We start from the raw sequence: 22,856 nt of genomic DNA, 5'->3' as shown, positions 1-22,856 counted from the left end.
TACACTTATTAACCAACACAGAAAATTGACAAATCTCATGGTACTTGATGAATTTATTTATCTAAGAATATAAGTCACTCTCAAACTTGATACACCTATAACCTTTAGCTCCTACCCTATTTTAATGCGGGTAAAACCTAAACAACTTGTCAAACTTCGCAGCATAGGCAACAACGGTCATGTTCCCTTGTTTCAGATCAAGGAACTTGATCTCCTTCTTGCTACTAACATCATTAAGAAAGTACTTCTCAAGGAACTCAATATTTAAATTCTCTCAAGTGATCTCAGTACCTGCAGCTTCAAGCCTCTGACAAGTATTGTCCCACCAATACTCCGCTTCCTCAACCAATATATGAGTACCAAACAAGACCTTCTGTGTGTCTCAACAAGACATCACTCTGAAGGTATTCTCAAAAATAAATATAGTAGTCTCATAAAATAATTCAAATATCTCATAATTAAAAATTATCTCAAAACTTCTCAAACAAAGCAAATAGTTCTCAAAACATAATACTCTCAAACTCGAAACAAAATAGAAATGTTTCCCCTAGGTGTTACAATATCAGAGCAACATGACTAATAACTCGAAACGAACAAGATAAACAAAGATACCAAATATGTCATCCTCCAAGCCAACAACTACTAAGGCTCTTCTACCCGAGTATGTGCACCACTAGGGTAAAGTATAAACATAAAAAACAAAAGGGGGTGAGAATACATTCATATATAGATAGTGTGCATAAACATCAAGGATAAATAGGTGATCCGCTGTGGCACACAGACGAAAAATGAAATTAAAAGTGTAGTAAAACGAAAGTGACACTTGAGTCATATCGCAAGGACTCTTGAATGTTTTAACCTAACGATCATAACAATGAGGGTTTTTTTAGGTTCAGAACTTAAATCGAATATGATTAAGGTAAAAACAAAATTGATAAATAAGCTAATCTACTGTATTGATTTCTAACTTATCATTGATTCTTATAATTTTAATTTTTTAAGCGGATTCGATCCTATTCGATTACAATACCCACTGACAAACGCATTTGGTATTATATGACGTGTGTTCCTAACTTCCTAATTAAGAAAACAGATTTAAGCAGTCGCAAATTAAGCAAACGCGACTTAATCAAGCACAATAACAAAAAAGCTACGCTAACGTAATTATAGTTAAGGATCATAGAATTTAATCAACTATATCCTATAAGCAACAGTCAAATTAAGCAAATGAACGTAATCGAGTTAATCCAACAAGTTTATAGAAAGAATTGAAAAGCAATCAAAATTAAACTAAAATTTATAAAAAGCTCAAAGTGGATTTCAAATACATCAAATTAGCCCTATGGGAATTAACTCCCCATAGAATTTGTATGCCATATTCTATATTTCATGAATGTTGATCAATGAATCCTAAAACTATTAATTTGTTTAAATAGAGCAATGAAATTTTGGCCTAACAACAACCGACCCCAAAAAAATATTAAATCAGCAAAAAAACTAAGTATTTTCATAAGTCTGAACTAAAAATGAATTATGCGACTCTACTGAGTTCCGAATTTTCTTCTAACTTCAACATGAAACATGTAACTTATCCTCTCAACTTCCCAACGCATATTAGAATATGTCAATCCGATTCTAGTAGCTCAAGATATGACATGCACAACGATAATGTGTAAATAACGGTTTATTCAGAAAATAAACACTTATTCAGAAAATAAGCAGAACTCAACTTAACTTCCAAAAACCTATTATAAACAATTAAAATAATTTTAGAAGCCATATAAAGGTTTTATCACAAAAAAAGATAGTGTATTAAAATACACTGATCAAGTTCCCCCATACTTAAACTTTTGCACTCAGAGTAAAATTTCAAATTCAAAATCCAGAACAAAAAAAAAAGAATAAAACAGAACATGCAATTTCAAAGATTTTCAGGATGACAAATGACAAGAAAAATCCTAATTCCAAGTTTCAAGAATATGGTGTTAATGTGTAACTTTTCGTGATATTCAAAGTAAATAAACAAACAGTTTACTAAAGAGCACATCATAAGCAGCAAGATCCTCACATGATAAAATTCCCTAAACTCTCAAGTGTTTAGGTTATTTGTTTACACTCAAAGCACATCATGAAAATTAGCACTACCATAAGCTTGAAAAGACTATAACATCCACAATTGAAATACATGCACACAAGGATCAAAATAACTTGTATTCCAGTTGTAACTTGATCAAGGTAATTGTGAGATAAATCCTAAGGGGTACTAGGCTAAAATTCAAAGGGTCAAAAGAAAATTGAAAGAAACTGAGGGAGTTGAACTCAATAAACCTTCATTCACTTTCAAACAACAACCTTGCAGCTATTTCTCTTCTCTTTTCTCTTTTTATTCTTTTTTCCTAAAAGGAATATGTATTGTCATCCTTCTTTTCTTTTTTCATTTTTTTCTATTTTTTTTCTTATTTTATTTTCTGCCAACTTTTGAATTAAACGTCACAATTATAATTATTCAACCATACACAACTTCAAACACGACTCTTTCAAATCTTTGAATGTGATGATAACATTGTTTTTCACTTTTAGACTTGTAATGAGTTATAAACAAAAAATGAGATAAATAGGCTCAATGGGGTTTTTAAACAAGGGATGTTGTTTTTCATGGTCGATTTTTTTGGCTAACTGGCTAAAAAATAGAACACAAACAACTTGTCTTTATCATATCAGTGTGCACAAGTAATCAAATAATTTCAAAGAAAGTCATATCAAGTTCTAGAGACTAACAAACATGAGTGAATTTACACAATAAAGAAAGAGATGAATTTTTGAATATTATAAATTATTAGGCTCAAAATCTCACAAGGTTAATGATCTACCATAAATGATGCACAATTCAGATTTTAGTCCTACTTAACATGCAAAATTGAAAGAAACTGCGGGAGTTGAACTTAATAAACCTTCATTCACTTTCAAATAACAACATTGCAATTATTTCTCTTCTCTTTTCTTTTTTTATTCTTTTTTACCATAAAGAGTATGTATTGTCATCCTTTTCTTTTTTCATTTTTTTTCTTATTTTTCTATTTTTTTTCTTTTTCCATTTTCTGTCAACTTTTGAATGAAATATCACAACTATAATTATTCAACCCTACACAACTTCAAACAAGACTCTTTCAACTCTTTAAATCGGGTGATAACATTGTTTTTCACTTTTAGACTGGTAATGAGTTACAAATAAAAAAGAGATAAATAGTCTTAATGGGGTTTTCAAACAAGGGATGCTATTTTTTCAGAGTTTATTTTTTTGGCTAACTAGCTAAAAAAATAGAACACAAACACCTTACTTTTATCATATAAGTGTGCACAAGTAATCAAACAATTTCAAACCGAGTCAGATCAAGTTCTAGAGACTAACATACATGAGTGAATTTACACAAGAAAGAAAGAGATTGAATTTTAAATGTTATCTATTATTATGCTCGAAATCTCACAAGGTTAATGATCTATCACAAATGATGCACAATTAAGATTTTAGTCATACTTAACATGCCAAGAGTGCACAACAAATTGATTACATCATACCACAAGTTTTTAATCAATAGAAAAGAAAAATTACTCACACAATACTTGTAACCCCAAAATCAATGAAAAGACATTCAATTTTTATTTTCTTTTATTTAAGAAAACAAACAAAAATAATGCAAGTTGAATGAAATAAAATAAAGTAAATGCCTCTCTCTCCCACACTTAAGATACACATTATCCTCAATAAAAGAACATAAATATAAAATAAGAGTGAAAGAATAGAGGAAAAAACACACATGAGTAATCAAGGTGGATAGATGACCACGTAAGCAGCCTTTCCTAAAGAGATCTCTTATGTAGTTTCCTCTTTCAATGTGGGACTCTCATGGAATAATTTGAGGTAGTGTCAATTGAATTTGAAATTTTTATCAGTGTCTTCACTTTTTATTCTAGGATCAAAGAACATTCTTCTATAGGCAAAAGTGTCGAATGGGCAAGTGAAAATGGTATTCTCTTTGTACTTTGGTGCAATATAGATCTCGTTTTTTTATAACATCAAACATCAAAGGGTTAAACCGCCTTTGGGGCTGCCTCACTGCTTTTCTCTATCTTCAAGTAAGATTTTATGCATACCCATTGACGAACTAATACCAGGAATGTCAACCAAGATCCATCCAATTTCCTTTTTATGTTTCTTTAATACCTGTAACATTTTTTGTTCATATTCAAGTTTAGATAAAATTATTACATGTAAGTTTTCATTAAATTCTAAAAACACAGGGAGTGACTTTAGCTCTAAAGAGACGGTTGCTCAGTGGATGACAAAATTTTAGCAGCAAGAATTATATTTACATTTGGAACATCAACTTTGTCACTAGAAATATCATAAGAAATATTAGAAGAAATATCACCCTGTATAGCAGTTTCAATTAAAGTACAAACTAAACATAAGTGAGTACCAATACAAACATCACAAATATAAATATCATCAAAATCAGATAAAAAAGAGAAATCAACAAAAAGTGAAATAGATGCATCAAGTTCTCTTAAGGTTCTTCGTTCAGCCATATTATAATAATCAAATTCAAAATCAGAATCAAACAAATAATGAGAGAACACAGAATCAAAATCACTAGTAGTCATGCATCATGAGTCAACAATGCAATAATTATGAAAATACCAACAATGTCCCTAATGAGAAAAACAATTGAAAATATGAAAAATGGTTAAAATAAAATAAAATAACATCGGGAAACATCACTAAAAATCTAATAAAACCAAAATAAGACTCTACAAAAAAAATTCAGACTTTTTCGAAAATATAAAAATAAATCAAATAAAATATAAAAACAAGGAGTTTGCGCTTTTGAGAGTCAAATTCACTTAAAAGTTTCTTTAAGTGAGTAGTGTTTCTTGAATTATTTCTTAATTTATGAAAAAAAATTCAGAGTGATTCGAAATAGTAGCTTACAGAGTGTCACCTAATATGCTGAAATACTCACCACTATACTGCAATCCTGAAAATAAAAAAAAATAAAAAAATAAAAAATACAAAAATAGAGAGTCTCCGACAACGATGCCAATTTGATCCATTGTCACACACGGGTCAAAAATGAGTTTAAAAGTGTAGTAAAATGGAAGCGACACTCGAGCCGTATCGCAAGGACTCTTGCATGTTTTAACCAAACGATCGTGACAATTAGGGTTTTTTTAGGTTTAGAACTTAAATTGAAGATGATTAAGGTAAAAACAAAATTGATAAATAAGCTAAAATACTGTATCGATTTCTGACTTGTCACCGATTTTTATAATTTCAATTCTCTAAGAGGAAACAATCCTATTCGATTAAAATACCCACTGACAAGTGCAATTGCTATTATATGATGTGCGTTCCTAATTCCTGAATTAAGCAAAGAGATTTAAGCAGTCACAAATTAAGCAAATGCGACTTAATCAAACACGATAACGAAAAAACTACACTAATGTGATTATAGTTAAGGATCATACAGACAATCAAATCTAATCAACTATATCCTATAAGCAACAATCAAATTAAGCAAACGAAAGTAATCCAATTAAGCAAACGATTTTTTAGGAATAATTGAAAAGAAATCAAAATTAAACTGAAATTTATAAAAAGCTCAAAGTGGAATTTGAATACAACAGATCAGCCCTATGAGAATTAACTCTCTATAGAATTCGTATGTCTTATTCTCTATTTCGCAAATGCTAAATAATGAATCCTAAAACTACTATTTTGTTTAAATAAAGCAACAGAATTCAGGCCTAATAGCAATCAACCCAAAAAAATACAAAACCAGCCCAAAAACCAAGTATTTTCGTAAGTATGAACTGAAAACGAATTATGTGACTCTAATGAACTCCGAATTTACTTATTACTTCAACACAAAACATGTAGCTTATCCTCTCATATTCGCAATGCATATTAGAATGCGTCAATCCGATTCTCGTAGCTCAAGTTATGACTTGTACAGCGAGAATGTGTAAATAATTTATTCAGAAAATAAACATTTATTCAGAAAATAAGCAAAACTCAACTTAATTTCCAAAAATTTATTAAAAGCAATTAAAATAATTTTAGAAGCCATATAAAGGTCTTAGCACAAAGTAAAAGATAATCTATTAAAATACACTGATCAATATGCAACATGTCATCGGTCTCACAACCTATATCAACTACCAAGACATCATTGATAACATAAACTCATAAAAAACAACCAAATCAACTCATACACTCAAATTGCTCACTTACATCAACTCATATAGACAAATAACTGATACTCAATGCATATATGTACGTAATGTGCGATTCCTTAACTTCGTATGCATGTGTACTAAGTTTTGAATGATCAATGGTTTGTTACTGATTTTCATACTGCCATGGTCCCCTCTCTGAATCGAGTCTCCCCAAGGTCCCCTCTTTGAACCGGGCAACTCTAGAACTCATGAATGCATATAATTCAACTCAACTCTATTAATGCTCGTCATGGTCCCCTCGCTGAACCAGACTCACAATCCAACTCTATCAATGCTCATCACTATCCACTCTCTAAACCAGACTCATCACATCTCAACCGTTACTCTTTCATGACCACTCACCATGAAACTCAACAATGCTCATTATCAATTAATTGATCACAACTTAACACAAATCAAAATTTCATGCATAATAATTAACAATTCAATAAAATGCATCAACTCACATCAAACATAATCACATAATCTCAAACAGTACATGATAATACAAATTAATCATCAAAATAACACACTGTCACAAAATCAACTCGAAAGCAACTCAATTATGCTATACCACCTTTGTTGAGCGAAATACAGAGCGAACCCTCACTAGGAGAGCTACTATCTCGCTAAGTGCATGTCTCATAAACCATAAGTTCCTCACTCTGTATATTTCGCTAAGAGAAACCTTGCTTGCTAAATAAGCACTAATCGCGACTCACATAAAAATCAGAAAACTATAAATATGGCATTTTGTTGGGCGATCCCTCCTCGCGCTGAGCGAAGGTTCACTAAGCGGGGCTTCGACCGTGCTGAGCGCGAGAGTCTAGAAACAACAAAATCAAAGTTCCCGATTTCCACCATTAGAGTCATATTAAGGCTCAGATTTTGAACCAAATCGATCATAAACACACGAAATTCAAGCATACATGTTAATACAATATTAAAAAAAATCAAATAGGCACATATCAATATATATTATATTGGTTCGATAAAAACTCATCATCATCTTCAACACAACCAATAAGAACAATAATTTTCAGAGTTAATCAGATTAATTTACATGAATTTGACATACAATTCAGAATACGAAATCAACATCAAACACATAATCCTTGAAAGAGTTTTAATAAAAACTCATCTCAAGCTCTAAACCATCCAACAATGATGAAAAGGAAAAACCCCAAAGGAGGAAGAGAAAGAACTCTCACTATCCTCTTTGCCTAAACACCTACATATGAATAACTTCTCTCATCTTACCTTAGAATTACATAATCTCTAAGCTTTTGGTTATGGTGTATCTAGCTCTAGCTCTAGCCCTCCCTCCTATGCCTTCTCTCTCCAAAATCTTTGGTTGCTCTTTCTCCTTTCCAATTTTTCATGTACATCAAACTAATCCTAATTTCTCTTTAATTTCTCTATTTAAATGAAACCAAATAAAACATAATTATTTGTTTCTAACATTACTCATGATACCCTCACTTCTCGTTAATTATCCCCACACCCCCAAAACTTTACTAAACTTCTAATTTCTATCCTACACTCTATTTTTTCAAATTAATTAATTAAATAAATTAAAATTAAATAAAAACTCATTTTATTTCTAAAGGGCGTGTTCTTTCATCCTATGCCATCTACCCCGAACACATAAAATCAAATAATTCACCAACACATCACAAATTTAATTAAAATAACATAATTAATCAAATTCGAAAAAATATGGTGTTACAACAAGGCTTGCAAAAAGGTTTTCAAAACACCGTAAAGGACATCATCACCATTGTTTAAGATTATCATTTCTTCAACTGCATCCATTTCTTGTTCTTGAACGGAACACAAACTATTACAAAATTTAATAAAAGTGTTAGTTTATTTCATAAATAGTAATAAAATCTTTTATATTTTTATTGTTGTTAAAAATTTAAAAGTATATATTTTATAATTATATCATTGATCCATGTCATAAAGATTAGACAAAGTATGATATTTTATAACGATCTATTTATTTTATTAGAAATGTGGGTAACGATATGAACATTTAAGTACTCATAGAGTGCATTTACAAATATTGATGTTCACGCAGCTATGAACTTGAGAATAAAGACTCTTTTAAAAAGGAGGAAGCTCAACCACCGGTCCTAGTCACTCCACTAAAGTATCCACTAAAGTATCGAATGTATAATGTAACCTTGCTCTAGAGCTTCACACTAGATCCATTCTAGAGATTGCTGCCTACCGTTAGATGTCATCGAACTATCTCTCATATTCCACACTAAAATGATAGGGAATATCCATAATCACCTTGTGAGACTTGCTGAGACTTTCTCTAATCGATAATACTCCTCATTCTTTTATTGACTTGAATGTTGAAATGCTAATATTGCATGTCCATCTCTATTCGTAGTATTAGAGATCCACTCTGCCACATTGAGACTATACTCCATTATTTCACCAAGCATTTCTAATTTCTTAATAGAATAATAGGAATACACAGAGTACTATAATATTTTGCCAAAATCTTGTCTATTGTCATTCCTAATATTGTTACCATTTTTTCTTTAACAAATACACACGAGGATCAAAACTAGATATGATTTTAAAATGAAAGATCAATTTCATGAGCGAATAAAAATAGATGATCAAAAATATATTAAAAATAGATGATCAAAAATATATTAAAAAATAGATGATCAAAAATATATTTATAATTATTAATTAAATTTTAATGTCTTTATGTTTTAAAATATAAAATGATATATTAAACTAGTGTAGTTGATTTTGATTAATATTCTCTTAATTGATAAAAACTCAATTAATAAAATATTTATTGACATAATATTAATTTAGATGAAAATTTATTAAATATTAAAAAGTAGAAGAATTGAGATATTTGTATTTAAAAAAATATTTTTACATCTTATAAAATATAAGTAAATTTATTCTTCCGCAATTTAAAGTCCGACCGACCTGGACACATGGCCCGACCATATTAATTTGACTTTTTTAATAAGTAAATTGAATTGATATTATAAATATTATTTTTCTACAAAAAAAAATTATGAATATTATGAAAAATCAATTGAATCGTATCTCATGCAAAAGTAAAGGGAAATTAAGAAGAAAAACAAAAAAAGAAAGAGGGGTCACATGAATATAAAAAAAATGTGAAGTGGATGGTAAAGACAATGGTGCTTGGCGTGAAGGCAATGGAAACACAATATTAGAGAAGTGAGGTTGGTTCTCTTTTTTTGGAGTGAGAGTCATACGCTACCTTTTGTTTATAATAAAAATAACAATAATAAAAATGTAACTTTAATTTTATTTTACACTAATAATAAAAACGTGACTTGTGACATTGTATAATAATCAGACAAATTTTGAAACAAAAAACGAATATACAAGATCAGTCAAAATAATAATAACCATACAAGTTATTACACTTAAAATTTAAAATAATATAATTGAAATCAATATGTTCACCAAAGAATAATTATAATTGATTCAATACAATAATTAATTTTTATTAAGTTCATATATTCTTTTGACCGAGAGTTAAGAATGAATTTTTTAAAATAATCCAATTCATTTAATAAATTGATATATCACAAAATAATAAAAAATATTAGAACATTAATATCTTTAAATTGAATTTTGATCAAATATTTAAAGTCTCATTTTTGATATTATGTTGGTCAAAATATATAAACACTCAACAAGACCATAAAGCTTGCCTTCCTTTTTAAAAAATATAAAAAATTTCATTTTTACTCAATATAAATTGCCTTAAATAATAATAATACAAGGCCATTTTTTTAATACAAAATACTAGGCTAGAATATATACGTTTTATTTGACTGAAATACTAGGCCAGATATATATTTTTGTTTGCTTAGAGATATACATCAAAGAAAATGCAATTTTATTTTCTTTTTTTAAAGATATTTTATTTTAATTAATAAAAGAATTACCATTATATTAAATAAAACAAAAAAGTAACTTGTGACATTGTAATAATCATACAAATTTTGAAAAAAAACATAAAAGTTCAGTCAAAATACTACTAATAATCATACAATTTTTTTATTCATATAATCATACAAAGTTATTACATATAAAATTTAAAATAATATAATTGAATTCAATATCTTCACCAAATAAATAATTATATTTAATTCAATATAATTAATTGATTTTTACTAAGTTGATATAATCTTTTGACCAAGAGTTAAGAATGAATTTTTTAAAATATTGTAATTCATTTAAGAAATTGATATATACAAAAGATGCACACATATAATATAAAATATTAAAACATTAATATCTTTAAAATGAATTGGACCAAATATTTAAAGTCTCATTTTTGAAATTATGTTGGTCAAAATATAAAACCATAAAATTTGCCTTTTTTATAAAATACCATAAATATTGCCTTTTTTTACTGAATATAAAAATTGCCTTAAATAATAATAATAATACAAAGCAATTTTTTTAATACAAAATACTAGGCCATATATATTTTTGTTTGTTTAGAGATATACATCAAAGAAAATGCAATTTTTATTTTATTTTAAATTAATAAAAGAAGGACCCATTATTTAAAAAAAAAATAAAAAAATAAAAGAAGGACCCATATAAAATACAAACATCACATATTTGGTAAGCTGCCAAACAAGGGCAGCAGAGCAGACACCCTTTCAGCCTTTAGTCAGATTACCAATTTCAAAGCAATAAATATTTACCAATTAATATTAATAATAATACTTTTTCTTAATAATAATAGTAATAAATACAATGTTCTATTACTATGAACTAAATTATTAAAAGTTTGAATAATTTTGGTATAAATAAATATTAATTAATCTGTTCACATGTAATATTATTATTTTATGAATATTAAATTTGTTCTTTAGTAATTTGATAAATGACAATGAAATTTTTTATTAAAAAGGAAAAAGAGAAAAGAGAAATAGTCATTATATTTAGAAGAAAAATAAACACCTAACTTTCTCCTTATAAAGTGTAAAAGTAAACCTTTTTTCTTAATATAAAATCAATCTAGAAGAAGTATTATATATATTATTTTTTATAAAAGAAGAAATCTCATAATTTAATTCATATAATCAATCTAGAATGAAAATACATAAAAAAGGTCCCAAAAGTCCTATAGAAAAAATACATTTGATTTTAAAATTTCTATTTTCACATAGACTAAAAAATATATAAATAAATAAGAATAATACATTTACTAAAAACCCTCATCATATCATCATAAATACAAAGCATAAAATATTAAACTAAAAGTTTTGTAAATAATATTAAATTATATATTTTAAAAAATATAATTAAAATTGTATTAAAACTTGAAATAAATCAATTATTTTAATATAATTATTTTTTCTATCAAAATATCATAATAAATAATTATATTCTAGATATATAATTAAAATTGTATTAAAAATAAAAATGAATCAATTATTTCAATATAATCACTTTTATATCAAAATATCATAATAAAAGATAATTATATTCTAGACATATAATTAAAATTATATTAAAAATTGAAATAAATCAATTATTTCAATAGAATCATTTTTTATATCAAAATATCATAATAAAAAATAACTATATTCTAGAATATATCAAATATTAAATATATATATATATATATATATATATATATATATATATATATATATATATATATATATATTTTTAATATTTTAAATTAAAAACTCATCTAATTCATTTTTTTAATATATATCGGATATTAATTAAATACCTTTACCACAATTAAAAAGGTCAATATCTCAAAATAGAGAAATCAAAATTCATTCATATAATTTATTTATTTTTTCATATAATTTTTTTAATAAAAATAATTACATTTAAAATACGTCGAATCTTAACTTTATATATATATTTTGGTAAGTTTTAATAAAATATTATTACTTTAAATTAGGGTAAATATAGACAATCACATCTTTGGGGGAAGCTGCTTGTATTGTGTGTCCACCTCCCTCTAAAGCTATGACTTTTGAACACACTTTCTCTCTCTAATTTCTCTCTCTCTCTCTCTTCAATTGGGTTGTTTTTGTAAATTGAAAATTACTACCCTCTTTAATTTCTCCTAATATTTTTCATTTTTCATATCTCATTTTTTTTTGAGATATATCATTCTTCCTCCACCAACACCACCATCATAAACAACAACACCACCACCCTCTCTTTTTCCTCTTCATCTTCATGTGTGGAAAAGGAACAAGACAAGAAAACATCCTCAAAACCAACATGGGTTTGGGTTCTTTCCTTGTTTTTTCAGTTACTCATCTCATGATTTTCTCATAGATCTACCATCTTTCATTTTCATCTGGTCAGTTTCCTTTACTTTTTCTTCATTAACCTTATTCTTCTGATCACTCTATGCTTTGCTTAGATTCAAAAGCTTTCAAAGTTTTGATTTTTACATGTTTTTAATTTTCATTTTTAATTTCTGGGTTTGGATGAAAAAAACATTCACTTTTTTTTTCTCCCAAATTTTTTTTAGGGATTTTATTTGTTTTCACAATTATTTCAACATGATTGTTGATGATGAAGTATGGTTTTTTTTGTTGGGTCTAGAAATGTTTAATCTAGCCCGGTTTGTACCCAATTTGGGGTTGCTATAGAACTTCTGATTTTGGCAAAAATCTTGGTTTTTATCTTTGTTTTGTTCATTACTGTAAAAAGGAGTTGACTTTATGTTTTATTCTTTGTTGGTACTTTTTATTCTTGTGGTTTTTGTGCAAATTGTTTTTGATGCTGATGGATTGGCAATGCTGCATTAGTGGGTTTTTTGTACTGCAGGATTCTATTGGATTCACTGGTAATCGTGATTGTGATGTTTCAAAATGCTTTCATGTTTTACATCAGGATGAACTTTCTGCTTATGATGAAGCTTTGCTACATCGATTCTTTTGTATCACTATCCTAATATTAAATTGAAGTATGTTGTTGGTTTTGTTATCTTGTGTCGTGCTGCAGAAGTAGAATTTGTGCCGACAACGCAAGCTACTTTGTTCTTGATTACTTTGGCATTCTCATATTGTTTCGACTTTAATTGTTACTATCAGAATGTGTTTTGCATTGAGAAAAGTATTGTCTGTTATCGTGTAATTGTTCCCTACTTTTGATTGTTGCCTTTGTAACTCGTTCTTGAAATGATTCTTATGTATCGGGTTTCCTCGTTGATAACTATTCTATGTGACATGATGGTGAATTCTTTGATCTGTGTTGGGTTTCAATCTTACTGATCCTTTTTGTGTTTTTTGTTGAACAGATCAGCTAAACTCTTCATTGTTTTATTGAGGGAATCAATTCGGATATTTAATTGTATTTATACATTTCTCAATGCAAGGACAGAGAGGCACGATTGGTTCCTCGTCCGAAACCTTTGAGTTTGATTGTGGGTCAACATCAAGTAATGCTGCAGTTGATCAGCATATTTTCTGGAATAATATGCGGACTCCTGCTGAGAATCGGTTACCTGAGTTTCTACTTTCTCCGGGTGATATGAACCCATCTCACGGGAATTCTGTAAACCATGAATGGCAGAACTTGAGTGGATGGAGCTTAGGCGAACCGAGTTCCAGTAATACACAAAACGAAGTTAACAACAATGAGCTGAAAAGGGAATTGCGGTTATCACCTCCGATAAACGGTGGTGCTGTAGCTGGTCCAAGACTCGAAGAAAGGCACTTCGAACCAACCAATGCCTTTTCATTGGATAATGTCAATTCAGGTCCTATGTATATGTGTGGCTCCAGTCCTCATTTGGTGCCACAAAATCTCAATTTAAATGCGGCTTTAGCAGATAATGTTGGTGATAATAATAGCTATCATGTGGAAGTCGATCATTCTAACGCTGCCAAATCTAGTGGTCAGCTGAATGAGCATATTCCGCCAACTATTGGTTCTGGTTCGTTTTTGCTTCCTTCTGGTGGACGTAACAGCGTTTTTGTCGGGGAGACTGACGGTAGGCAAGGTTGTTCTCTGGACCCAAACCGCCGCCTATCTTGTAAAAGAAAGGCAGGTGAAGGAATCGGTGGACAATCTTCTGACGGTGGAAGTTCTAGCTATAGTCAGCATACAGATGGCAGTGCTTGGAATACTCTTCCTACTCAGGATTACGCGATGAACAATTTCAACCGATCATCACCGGCCGAACAGGTGAATGCAAGACTTGGCCTAAGCGTTGGAGATGGATCTTCTGAAACGATACCCGAGTCAACTGTTGCAGGAAGCTCAGAAAGCTTCCACCGAAATTTTCGCTTGAGGGTAAACCCTGCAAGCCAACAGATTTCTCTCCCTCAACCCACATTCTCAAATGGGAGTGTGATCAGGAATTCTAGTGTTCCTTCTTCTTCTCCAATGTTGCCGAGGTTTCACCCTATTGATAGTTCTCTGGACTTGAGGTCAGTACCACCGGTAGATACCTTGCTTCCTCAAAGCCATCCGCATCTAAGTCATGTTCCTGCTTTACCGAGGAGTTCGCAATCCATCAGGTGGAATGGTGGTTCTAGCTCAACTAACAACCATTCGTCAAATTCAGTAATTGATCATCCAGTGTTTATACCTGCAAATTTAAGAAATGCTGTTCGAAATGCATCTAGACCTTCGGGTACTGCAAATTTAACTGTTCCTGGAAATGTTGCTTCGTCGTCACGGACTGCTCCGAATCCTCCTGCTTTGAATCCATCATCTGTCTCGGCGTGGGTTTCTCGTCCCAATCCTCAGCAGTATCCACGCAGGTTATCTGAATATGTTCGCCGGTCCTTGTTTACTCCTGGTGCTGAAGGTGGAAGTTCAAGCAATAACTATTCTACCTTGCGCGGTCCTTCTACTCCATCAGAATCAAGAGGACCGCCATCGGCGACAAACCCTGGATCATCTCCATGGTTGGAGAGGTCAGCTGATAGTGAATTTGGAATCCCCTATTCCTTACGATCTTTGGCTGCTGCTGGTGAAGGAAGTAGTAGACTTGTATCCGAGGTATGTATTCAATTCTCTTCTTTTTCATGATAATACTGTTGTAACACATTCATTTTGTTATTATCTTTTACGAATAACTGTTCTATTGGAGTTGACATTCTTTATATTTTGTGCAGCTCCGTAATGTGTTGGGCCTTATGCGTAGGGGTGGGAACCTGCGGTTTGAGGTTAGTTTTATTTCATATTACCGGTGTATGTTGACAGATGCACTGGTATTCTAGTAAAGCTTTCTTGGAATTTTTGTATTTAATTTATCAAATGCCATAGTGTGTTAGGAATGGTTCAATTCTTATGTAGTTATAAAGTAATCAATATGTTCACTTGACATGTTTAGTTGTAGAGCTTACAGTCTTCTTTGTTCGCTATGGCTCTGCCCTTTTTGACGGAATTGTGATGTACTGCTTTTCTTATCTTCTGTAATTTTATTTATGTATATTTGGAATGGAAAATGTTATTAGGTTAGTATATGTTAGTATTATGTTGTGAGTGGGGATACAAGTCTAAACCTCCTTTATCACTTCACTCATTCACTCCTTATATCCTTTCTTGTTATTTTACATAGTTTTGTTCTGTTCTCATCTAACCTGTTGATCAAATGTTACCTAAGCCTATTGTTGAGAGTCGCACATTGAATGTGATATGGCTTACAAACGTCTTTATGCGAGGGAGACATCCCTCTTCTTACAAGTCTGTTTTGTAGGGGTGAGTTAGGCCTAACCCAAATTTAAGATGTTATCATAGTTTATCCAAGTTCCGTTGGGTAGTTGGGTTATCTGCTACTGGACCCACTGGACCACCTGGGTTATATGTCTAGTACCAACCCGGTTTTGGAAGTGGTGTGTTGAGAGTCTCACATTAGATGAGATATGGACGAAAAGTGTTTTATAAGTGGGAGGCACCTCCTCATCTTATAAGCCGGTTTTATGTGGTTGGGTTAGGTCCAAAATTAAAATTTCAAAGTTATTAAGATTCACACCTGACAAAATCTAGATATTAAGTGTTTGAGGGTCCAAAAACTAATTTAAAGCTATATAGCACGAGCATTGCATTTCTATATAGACCATTTTTTTGATGCTTTGCCTTTATCTGCTTTTCTCGACCCCATTTGTCAATTTGAGTTTCGGTTTATTATTAGCTTGGGGCCATTGGCATTCGTTTTCCTGGTTTTTTCAAGTTTCTGAGTGTTGGGATTCATAGCGTTCAGCCGATTAACTTTTTCCGTGGTTGAAAACATAATATTGACTTGTTATATTCGTACAAAACTCTTGTTTTAAGACTTGTGTTTTTGATTGTGATAGGATGTTATGATTCTCGACCATTCAATGTTTTCTGGAATTGCTGATATTCATGACCGACATAGGGATATGCGGCTCGATGTTGATAACATGTCTTATGAGGTAAAATAATTAGTTTCCACATTTCAAAATGTTTAATACTCCTCTATCAATTGTCTTATTGTGCAACACTTGTGAATCAAATAGGAGTTACTAGCTCTTGAAGAACGCATCGGAAACGTGAGTACAGGATTGAACGAGGAAACCATCATGAAGCATTTGAAACAGAAGAAATATTCAGTTGATGAATCAGGTTCTCAGAGTGATGCAGAACCCTGCTCTGTTTGTCAGGTAAAACATGATTTTACTGTTTTCTTTGTCATTTGCATGCATGCACATGGGTTTTGTTGTACTTACCACATGATGTATGTGATATGCATAGGAGGAGTATAAAAACGAAGATGATATCGGATCGTTGGACTGCGGGCACGATTTTCATACGGACTGTATCAAACAGTGGCTAATGCACAAGAATCTGTGTCCCATTTGTAAGACAACAGGCTTAGCATCGTGAGAGATATTCGTGTCTCTGAATATTCTATTTTATCTTATAAGATAAGATGATGAACACATAGGGGTCAAGAAAACCGGCACAATTAGTCAGGAAAATTCTGCTTAATTGAAGTTGAAGTTTCTGGTGCCATTGTTACTTATTAAATGGCCATTAAGAATTTAGCCAAAATTTCTTTATTATCATTTTTTGTTTATTTTCGGGAAACCGATTATCTCCCGGTTAAGGTGAAACATGAGATGATTGGTGTTGGATGGATGAATATTTCTTAAACTTTAGCTGATAAAGGTTGTTATACACTTGGTTAATGATTTTTGCTTTGCTCATATTGGATTCTTGCATGATATGATTGATGATGTGTGTAATATTGGATTACCAGGATGATTCTTTATTTAGTGTGTTTTGAAGGATTAGAATGTATATAGGGGAATTGAGATTTTTTTTTTGTTTGAAGAGAAACTTAAGAATGATTAAATGTGGCTTGAAAATGAAAATAGGCCTAAGGATTTAAGCCTGCAGTGTGTCATAGGGGTTGCACTAGGGGAGAGGGAAATGGAGAGCGAGATGGATTTTGAAGTACACTTAACCATTCTTAGAGAAAAAATAATATGATTTAGGAAAATGGATAATTGGAGAGGGTGAAGGAAATTTGGTAGTATTGTGCTTGATCTCATTGTGAATGTGTTGGATTTTAAGTGAGTGGTAAAGTCCTCTATTGAATAGAAAGGAAGGAAATATTGTATAATAAGAGAAATGATCCATACCTCTATTATCTTAAGATTTTGGGGGTGTGATGATAAGGGTTCTTGGATCCATGGACATTATTTAGTCCATTGTCACTTTTGGTGCTCTCCGGACTCCAACAAGTAAAATGCCACTCACACTTGAATTCCATTAGAAGACATAATGGGAGTTAGTAATATGGGAGTCAGTAATATGTGTGGGGTTTTTATGGGAGTTAGTAATATGTGTGAGGTTTCTAAAGTTTCTACTTTTGAGATACAAGTATGACTTGGTAGTTTCATATTGATCGAAAAAAAAGTGGAGGTTGAATACTTTTTAAATAGAGAATTTATATATTTAAAATTTTAAGATTTTGGATAGAATACTTTTTAAATAGAGAATTCATATATTTAAAATTTTAAGATTTTGGATAAATATATAGTATTTTTACTTGTTTGTGTGATTGTTCTTTATCCAACGTGGATGTTTCCGTCATGATCTATGTATTAGAGCTAGAAAAAACATATAAGGTGTATATAAGTGGGATGAACTCAAACTTGACGGAAAGATTGTTGAGATATAAACATGATTCCATGTTTTTAAAAAAAAATTGATGTTTAACACTATAAATATAAATGAGATGAATTATATTTCTAATGTCTTAAGGTTTTGTGGTGTATATCTCATTTATGCGATTATTCTTGATCTAATGTGGATGTTCATCTCGTGATCCATCACTATGATTGAGTTAGGTTCAATTCAAATTTTAAGATGATATTAGAGTCTATTTTAGATTTGTTGTTGAGCTTTTCACATCGTCCACACTTTAGGTTTATTGCAGTTTGCTTTGCTGCTAGTTGTTTAATTGTGACATTTGATTTGTCTTCATTGCATCCTAGAACACTTTTATTAAGTTAGATTTAAAATAGTGGTTTAGTTTGCCAACAATACCTTTATTATATTGATTTTGACGAGGTGAATTTAGTATGTCTCGAACACTTTCATTGTGTTTGATTTGAACAAGTGGATTTAACCGCCACCGTCTAACAAATCAATTTTATAGAGTTGAATTGGGTCTAATCCGAATTATAGGAGTGTTAAATCCTTTTTAGTGATTAATTTTTACAAGACATCAAACTATTTCTTCTTTCTCTATTAGCATTTTGAAAATTGTCGTATGGTATGGTTCGGAGAATATACGTAATATCTTTTATAACAATTTATATATTTAATATAGTAGAAGGAAGTTTTTTTTAAATTATAAATTTAATAGAGATGTTTTTGTTTTAATTTTGAAGCCATTATCCATATACAAAATATAAAGAAAATCTTATATTAAATCGCTATAAATTTGAAAAATAAGTGTTATAATTATAGACATAATTGAAGTAGTTAATAATTGACATTCTCATGATTTAACAAAATCAATATAAAATATCTTAATGGAAAACACATATAATGCCATCATTCAAAAAAGTATTGTTCACATAAATTGTTATATTAGCATTAGAGTTTTTAGTTAGAATACTATTTATGTGATACCTTTTCTCACCACTGATGAGGAAATTATAGACGTTAACAAGGGAAAATAACCTTAAATGTGGGCAACAAAAGATTGAATTCATCCTATCAAAATTCATGAAAAATCCACTTTTGAAGATTCATGTTGTAAAATTGACATAATTGACCATTGCGTTAAAGAATGGCCATTCGAACCACATCTTCCTGATGGTATGGAGGAATGTCTAATAGGTAGTGATGACTTGAAAAAATAAAGGTGAAGAAGCTGAAGTTTATGGAATATTATGGGATGAAATTCCTATCGATCAAGATCAAAGCTTCGAAGACATAAGATGGATGGTTCAACACCCACCAAACAGGAAATCTAAAAAATGCATCTGAAACCCTTACCAGAAAAACTTAAATATGCATTCTTTGGCAAAAATTTCACTCATCAAGTTAACATAAACGCAAAATTAGATAACAATGAGATGAAAAAAATTACTTCCTATGTTGACAAAGAACCTTAAGGCTAATAGGTACATGATTAAGGGATTGAAAGGGATAAGTACTTCCATATCCACGTGTATGCATAAAATATTGTTAGAAAAGGATTACAAGCCTCAAGAGAACATTAGAGGAAGTAAAACCCCAATATGAAGCAATTAGTGAAGAAGGAAATGTTGAAACTCCTAGATGTTGGGGTTATATGTAATATCCTAAAATCCCATATATAAATTATCGCATAATTTAATAAAAAGTACAACTACATATAGTGTCATACACATATAGTGTCATACACATTAAACATATCATACTCTGTAACACAAGTTACATTATTTTACATAAAATTTGTCATCGCATACTCACCTTCACTTAAGGTATCATCACAACGGAATCATCATTAAATAATTATTAAAGATATATCATCTCATGACATTTAGTCTCAAACTTTAACTTTCATAACATAAATAAAATGATTTGTATCAATCAACTCGAACAAATAAGTCATAATCTCCACAAAACAAAAATGGTATTTAACTTCAACATAAACAACACAACAAGTAAAACAAGCATTCTCAACCAAATGTTACATAATCAGAGTAAGACACCACTAATCAAAATGATAAACTAAGGAAGTATTCCAAGATCCAACTTCCACTTACTTCAGCGAGATTTACTCCTGAGTGTCTGCACGATGCCAATGTTGAAGGGGTGAGAAACAACATTCAATGTAAATAATGTAAGGAATGCTAAGGTAGAGAAACATAGAATAAGTATACATTCATTATACAATCAACAACAATATATTCTCACACTCAAATCATCAACACCATTATACACAACAACATCATAATCATCATCAACAACATACACAACATCAGTTATCACTGCACCACAAACCCTTCATGTTAATTTGTTTCATCATATATTTAATATACCGTGTATAATTACAGTAGATTAATAAATTACTAAACCTTAATTGAATTTTTTTTCACTTAGTTTTAAAATAATGTATAATTACAATAAATTAATTTTTTTCATCTTTATATATTTGTCTTAATTATTTTTACTTAGAACTTTTATACCTATTTTAAAATTTTAAATTAACTAAATATATATTTAATTTTATTTTATCATTGTTTTAAAATATATAAGTTAAGAATATTATTTAATATTTACATTTTAATTTCTTAAGAGTACAATCGCAATTTTATATTATAACATTAAATATAAAATATAGATAATATCCATTTGACATATTAAATATGAACATAGATAGTTAAAATATTTATGTTTATTTAAAATTCATTATAATAAAATTAAATAAAATATATATTTTTTATTTTATAAAAAGAATTGTTTAATAAAAAAGAGTATTGTATAAAAGAATATTTTAATTTTATAAAAATAAACATTAAATAAAATAATGGATGAAACATAGTGTAAAATAAAATTAAATATTTGAACTAATTAACTAATCATTCTCTTCAAAATAAATATCTACTTTTAATATATAAAAGTTAATTACCACCATAATTACTTAATTACCCTAATTACAATCCATAATACAACTAATTTCATGTTCCTATAAGTAATTTCGTACTAAACTCTATTTAATACTCTAACTAACTCTACCATTTTACAATTTAATAAATTTGCCTCGACAACATAAAAATTGATTCAACTATATATTATATAAAATATAATCTACTTTTAATATATAAAAGTTAATTACCACCATAATTACTTAATTACCCTAATTACAATCCATAATACAGCTAATTTCATGTTCCTATAAGTAATTTCGTACTAAACTCTATTTAATACTCTAACTAACTCTACCATTTTACAATTTAATAAATTTGCCTCGACAATATAAAAATTGATTCAACTATATATTATATAAAATATAATTAAAAAATTGATTCAAATATATCAAAATACATTAAAAGAGAGTTTTTCATTGGGTAATGTGATGTATGATATGAGTAATTTCCAATGGGTGAATTATTTTATGGATTTGGGATAAAAAGAGAATTTTGAAATCTTGAATTATGGTGTGGATTTGGAATAAGAGGTGGATTTCCAAAATATGGGGTGTTTTGTTGATTTGGGATACAAAGAGGACTTCCATCATTTTGCATAAAATTGGAGCATGTGTTAGGTTGATTGAGGTTCATTTTCAAATGAAATGTGTACACAAAAAAATTAAAATTAAATAAAATAAATTGGTCAAATTTAGACTAGATGTGAGTGAAAAATGTGATAAAATAAATTATCTATTTATACTACTAAAAAATATTACCGTTATTTTATTGTTGTTGCAATCTTATCATTCAAAAATGAAATCAATATCCTGAAATCAAATTAGTTATTATTGTAGTTTTTTTGTCAAATATTATCGTTGCTTGATTTTCTTTAAATGACAAAATGAATTTTTTTTAATAATAAATATTACCGTTATTTTATTGTTGTTGCAATCTTATCATTCCAAAATGAAATCAATATTCTGAAATCAAATTAATTATTATTGTAGTTTTTTTGCCAAATATTATCGTTACTTGATTTTCTTTAAATGACAAAATAAATTTTTTTAATAATAAATATACTGATTTTTTAAGTGGTCTTTCTGAGATGTCAAACCGAGAATATGAAAAGAGGGAGAAGTAATATGAAATGGTTTGATGAAAATTAGGGTTTTATTTAATTGAATAAATTGATATTATTATTATTATTAATATTGTTATTTATTAATATTTATTATCAACATTATTAATCCCATTTACCCACTTAATAACTCAAAATATTCCAAAACCACCGACAATATTATACCATTTTAAATGTAATGGATACAGATATGCAACTTCCAATACACGTGTTTCAACCCTAAAAAATCAGTATATCCACACCTTTCACTTCAATATTTTTTGCTTATATTTGAAGCAAACTTTCCCAAAAGTAACCATTATTAATGCTCTACT

General features: G+C 29.5%; 1 protein-coding gene across 1 annotated transcript; it reads left to right on the top strand.

Annotated features, from left to right (window-relative positions):
• Positions 1 to 12,289: 12,289 nt before the first annotated feature.
• On the top strand, positions 12,290 to 17,474 carry LOC127091144 (probable E3 ubiquitin-protein ligase RHG1A). The gene is made up of 6 exons (XM_051029702.1): positions 12,290 to 12,646; positions 13,592 to 15,303; positions 15,420 to 15,470; positions 16,602 to 16,700; positions 16,785 to 16,928; positions 17,020 to 17,474. The coding sequence occupies exons 2-6, from the start codon at positions 13,663 to 13,665 to the stop codon at positions 17,149 to 17,151; spliced, it is 2,067 nt and encodes a 688-aa protein (XP_050885659.1). The 5' UTR covers positions 12,290 to 12,646; positions 13,592 to 13,662; the 3' UTR covers positions 17,152 to 17,474.
• The last annotated feature ends 5,382 nt before the right edge of the window (positions 17,475 to 22,856 follow it).

Source organism: Lathyrus oleraceus, chromosome 6, assembly GCF_024323335.1.
Source record: "Lathyrus oleraceus cultivar Zhongwan6 chromosome 6, CAAS_Psat_ZW6_1.0, whole genome shotgun sequence".
NCBI lineage: Eukaryota > Viridiplantae > Streptophyta > Magnoliopsida > Fabales > Fabaceae > Lathyrus > Lathyrus oleraceus.
Note: the sequence above shows the minus strand (reverse complement) of the source record. Positions and strands in the feature narration are given on the sequence as shown.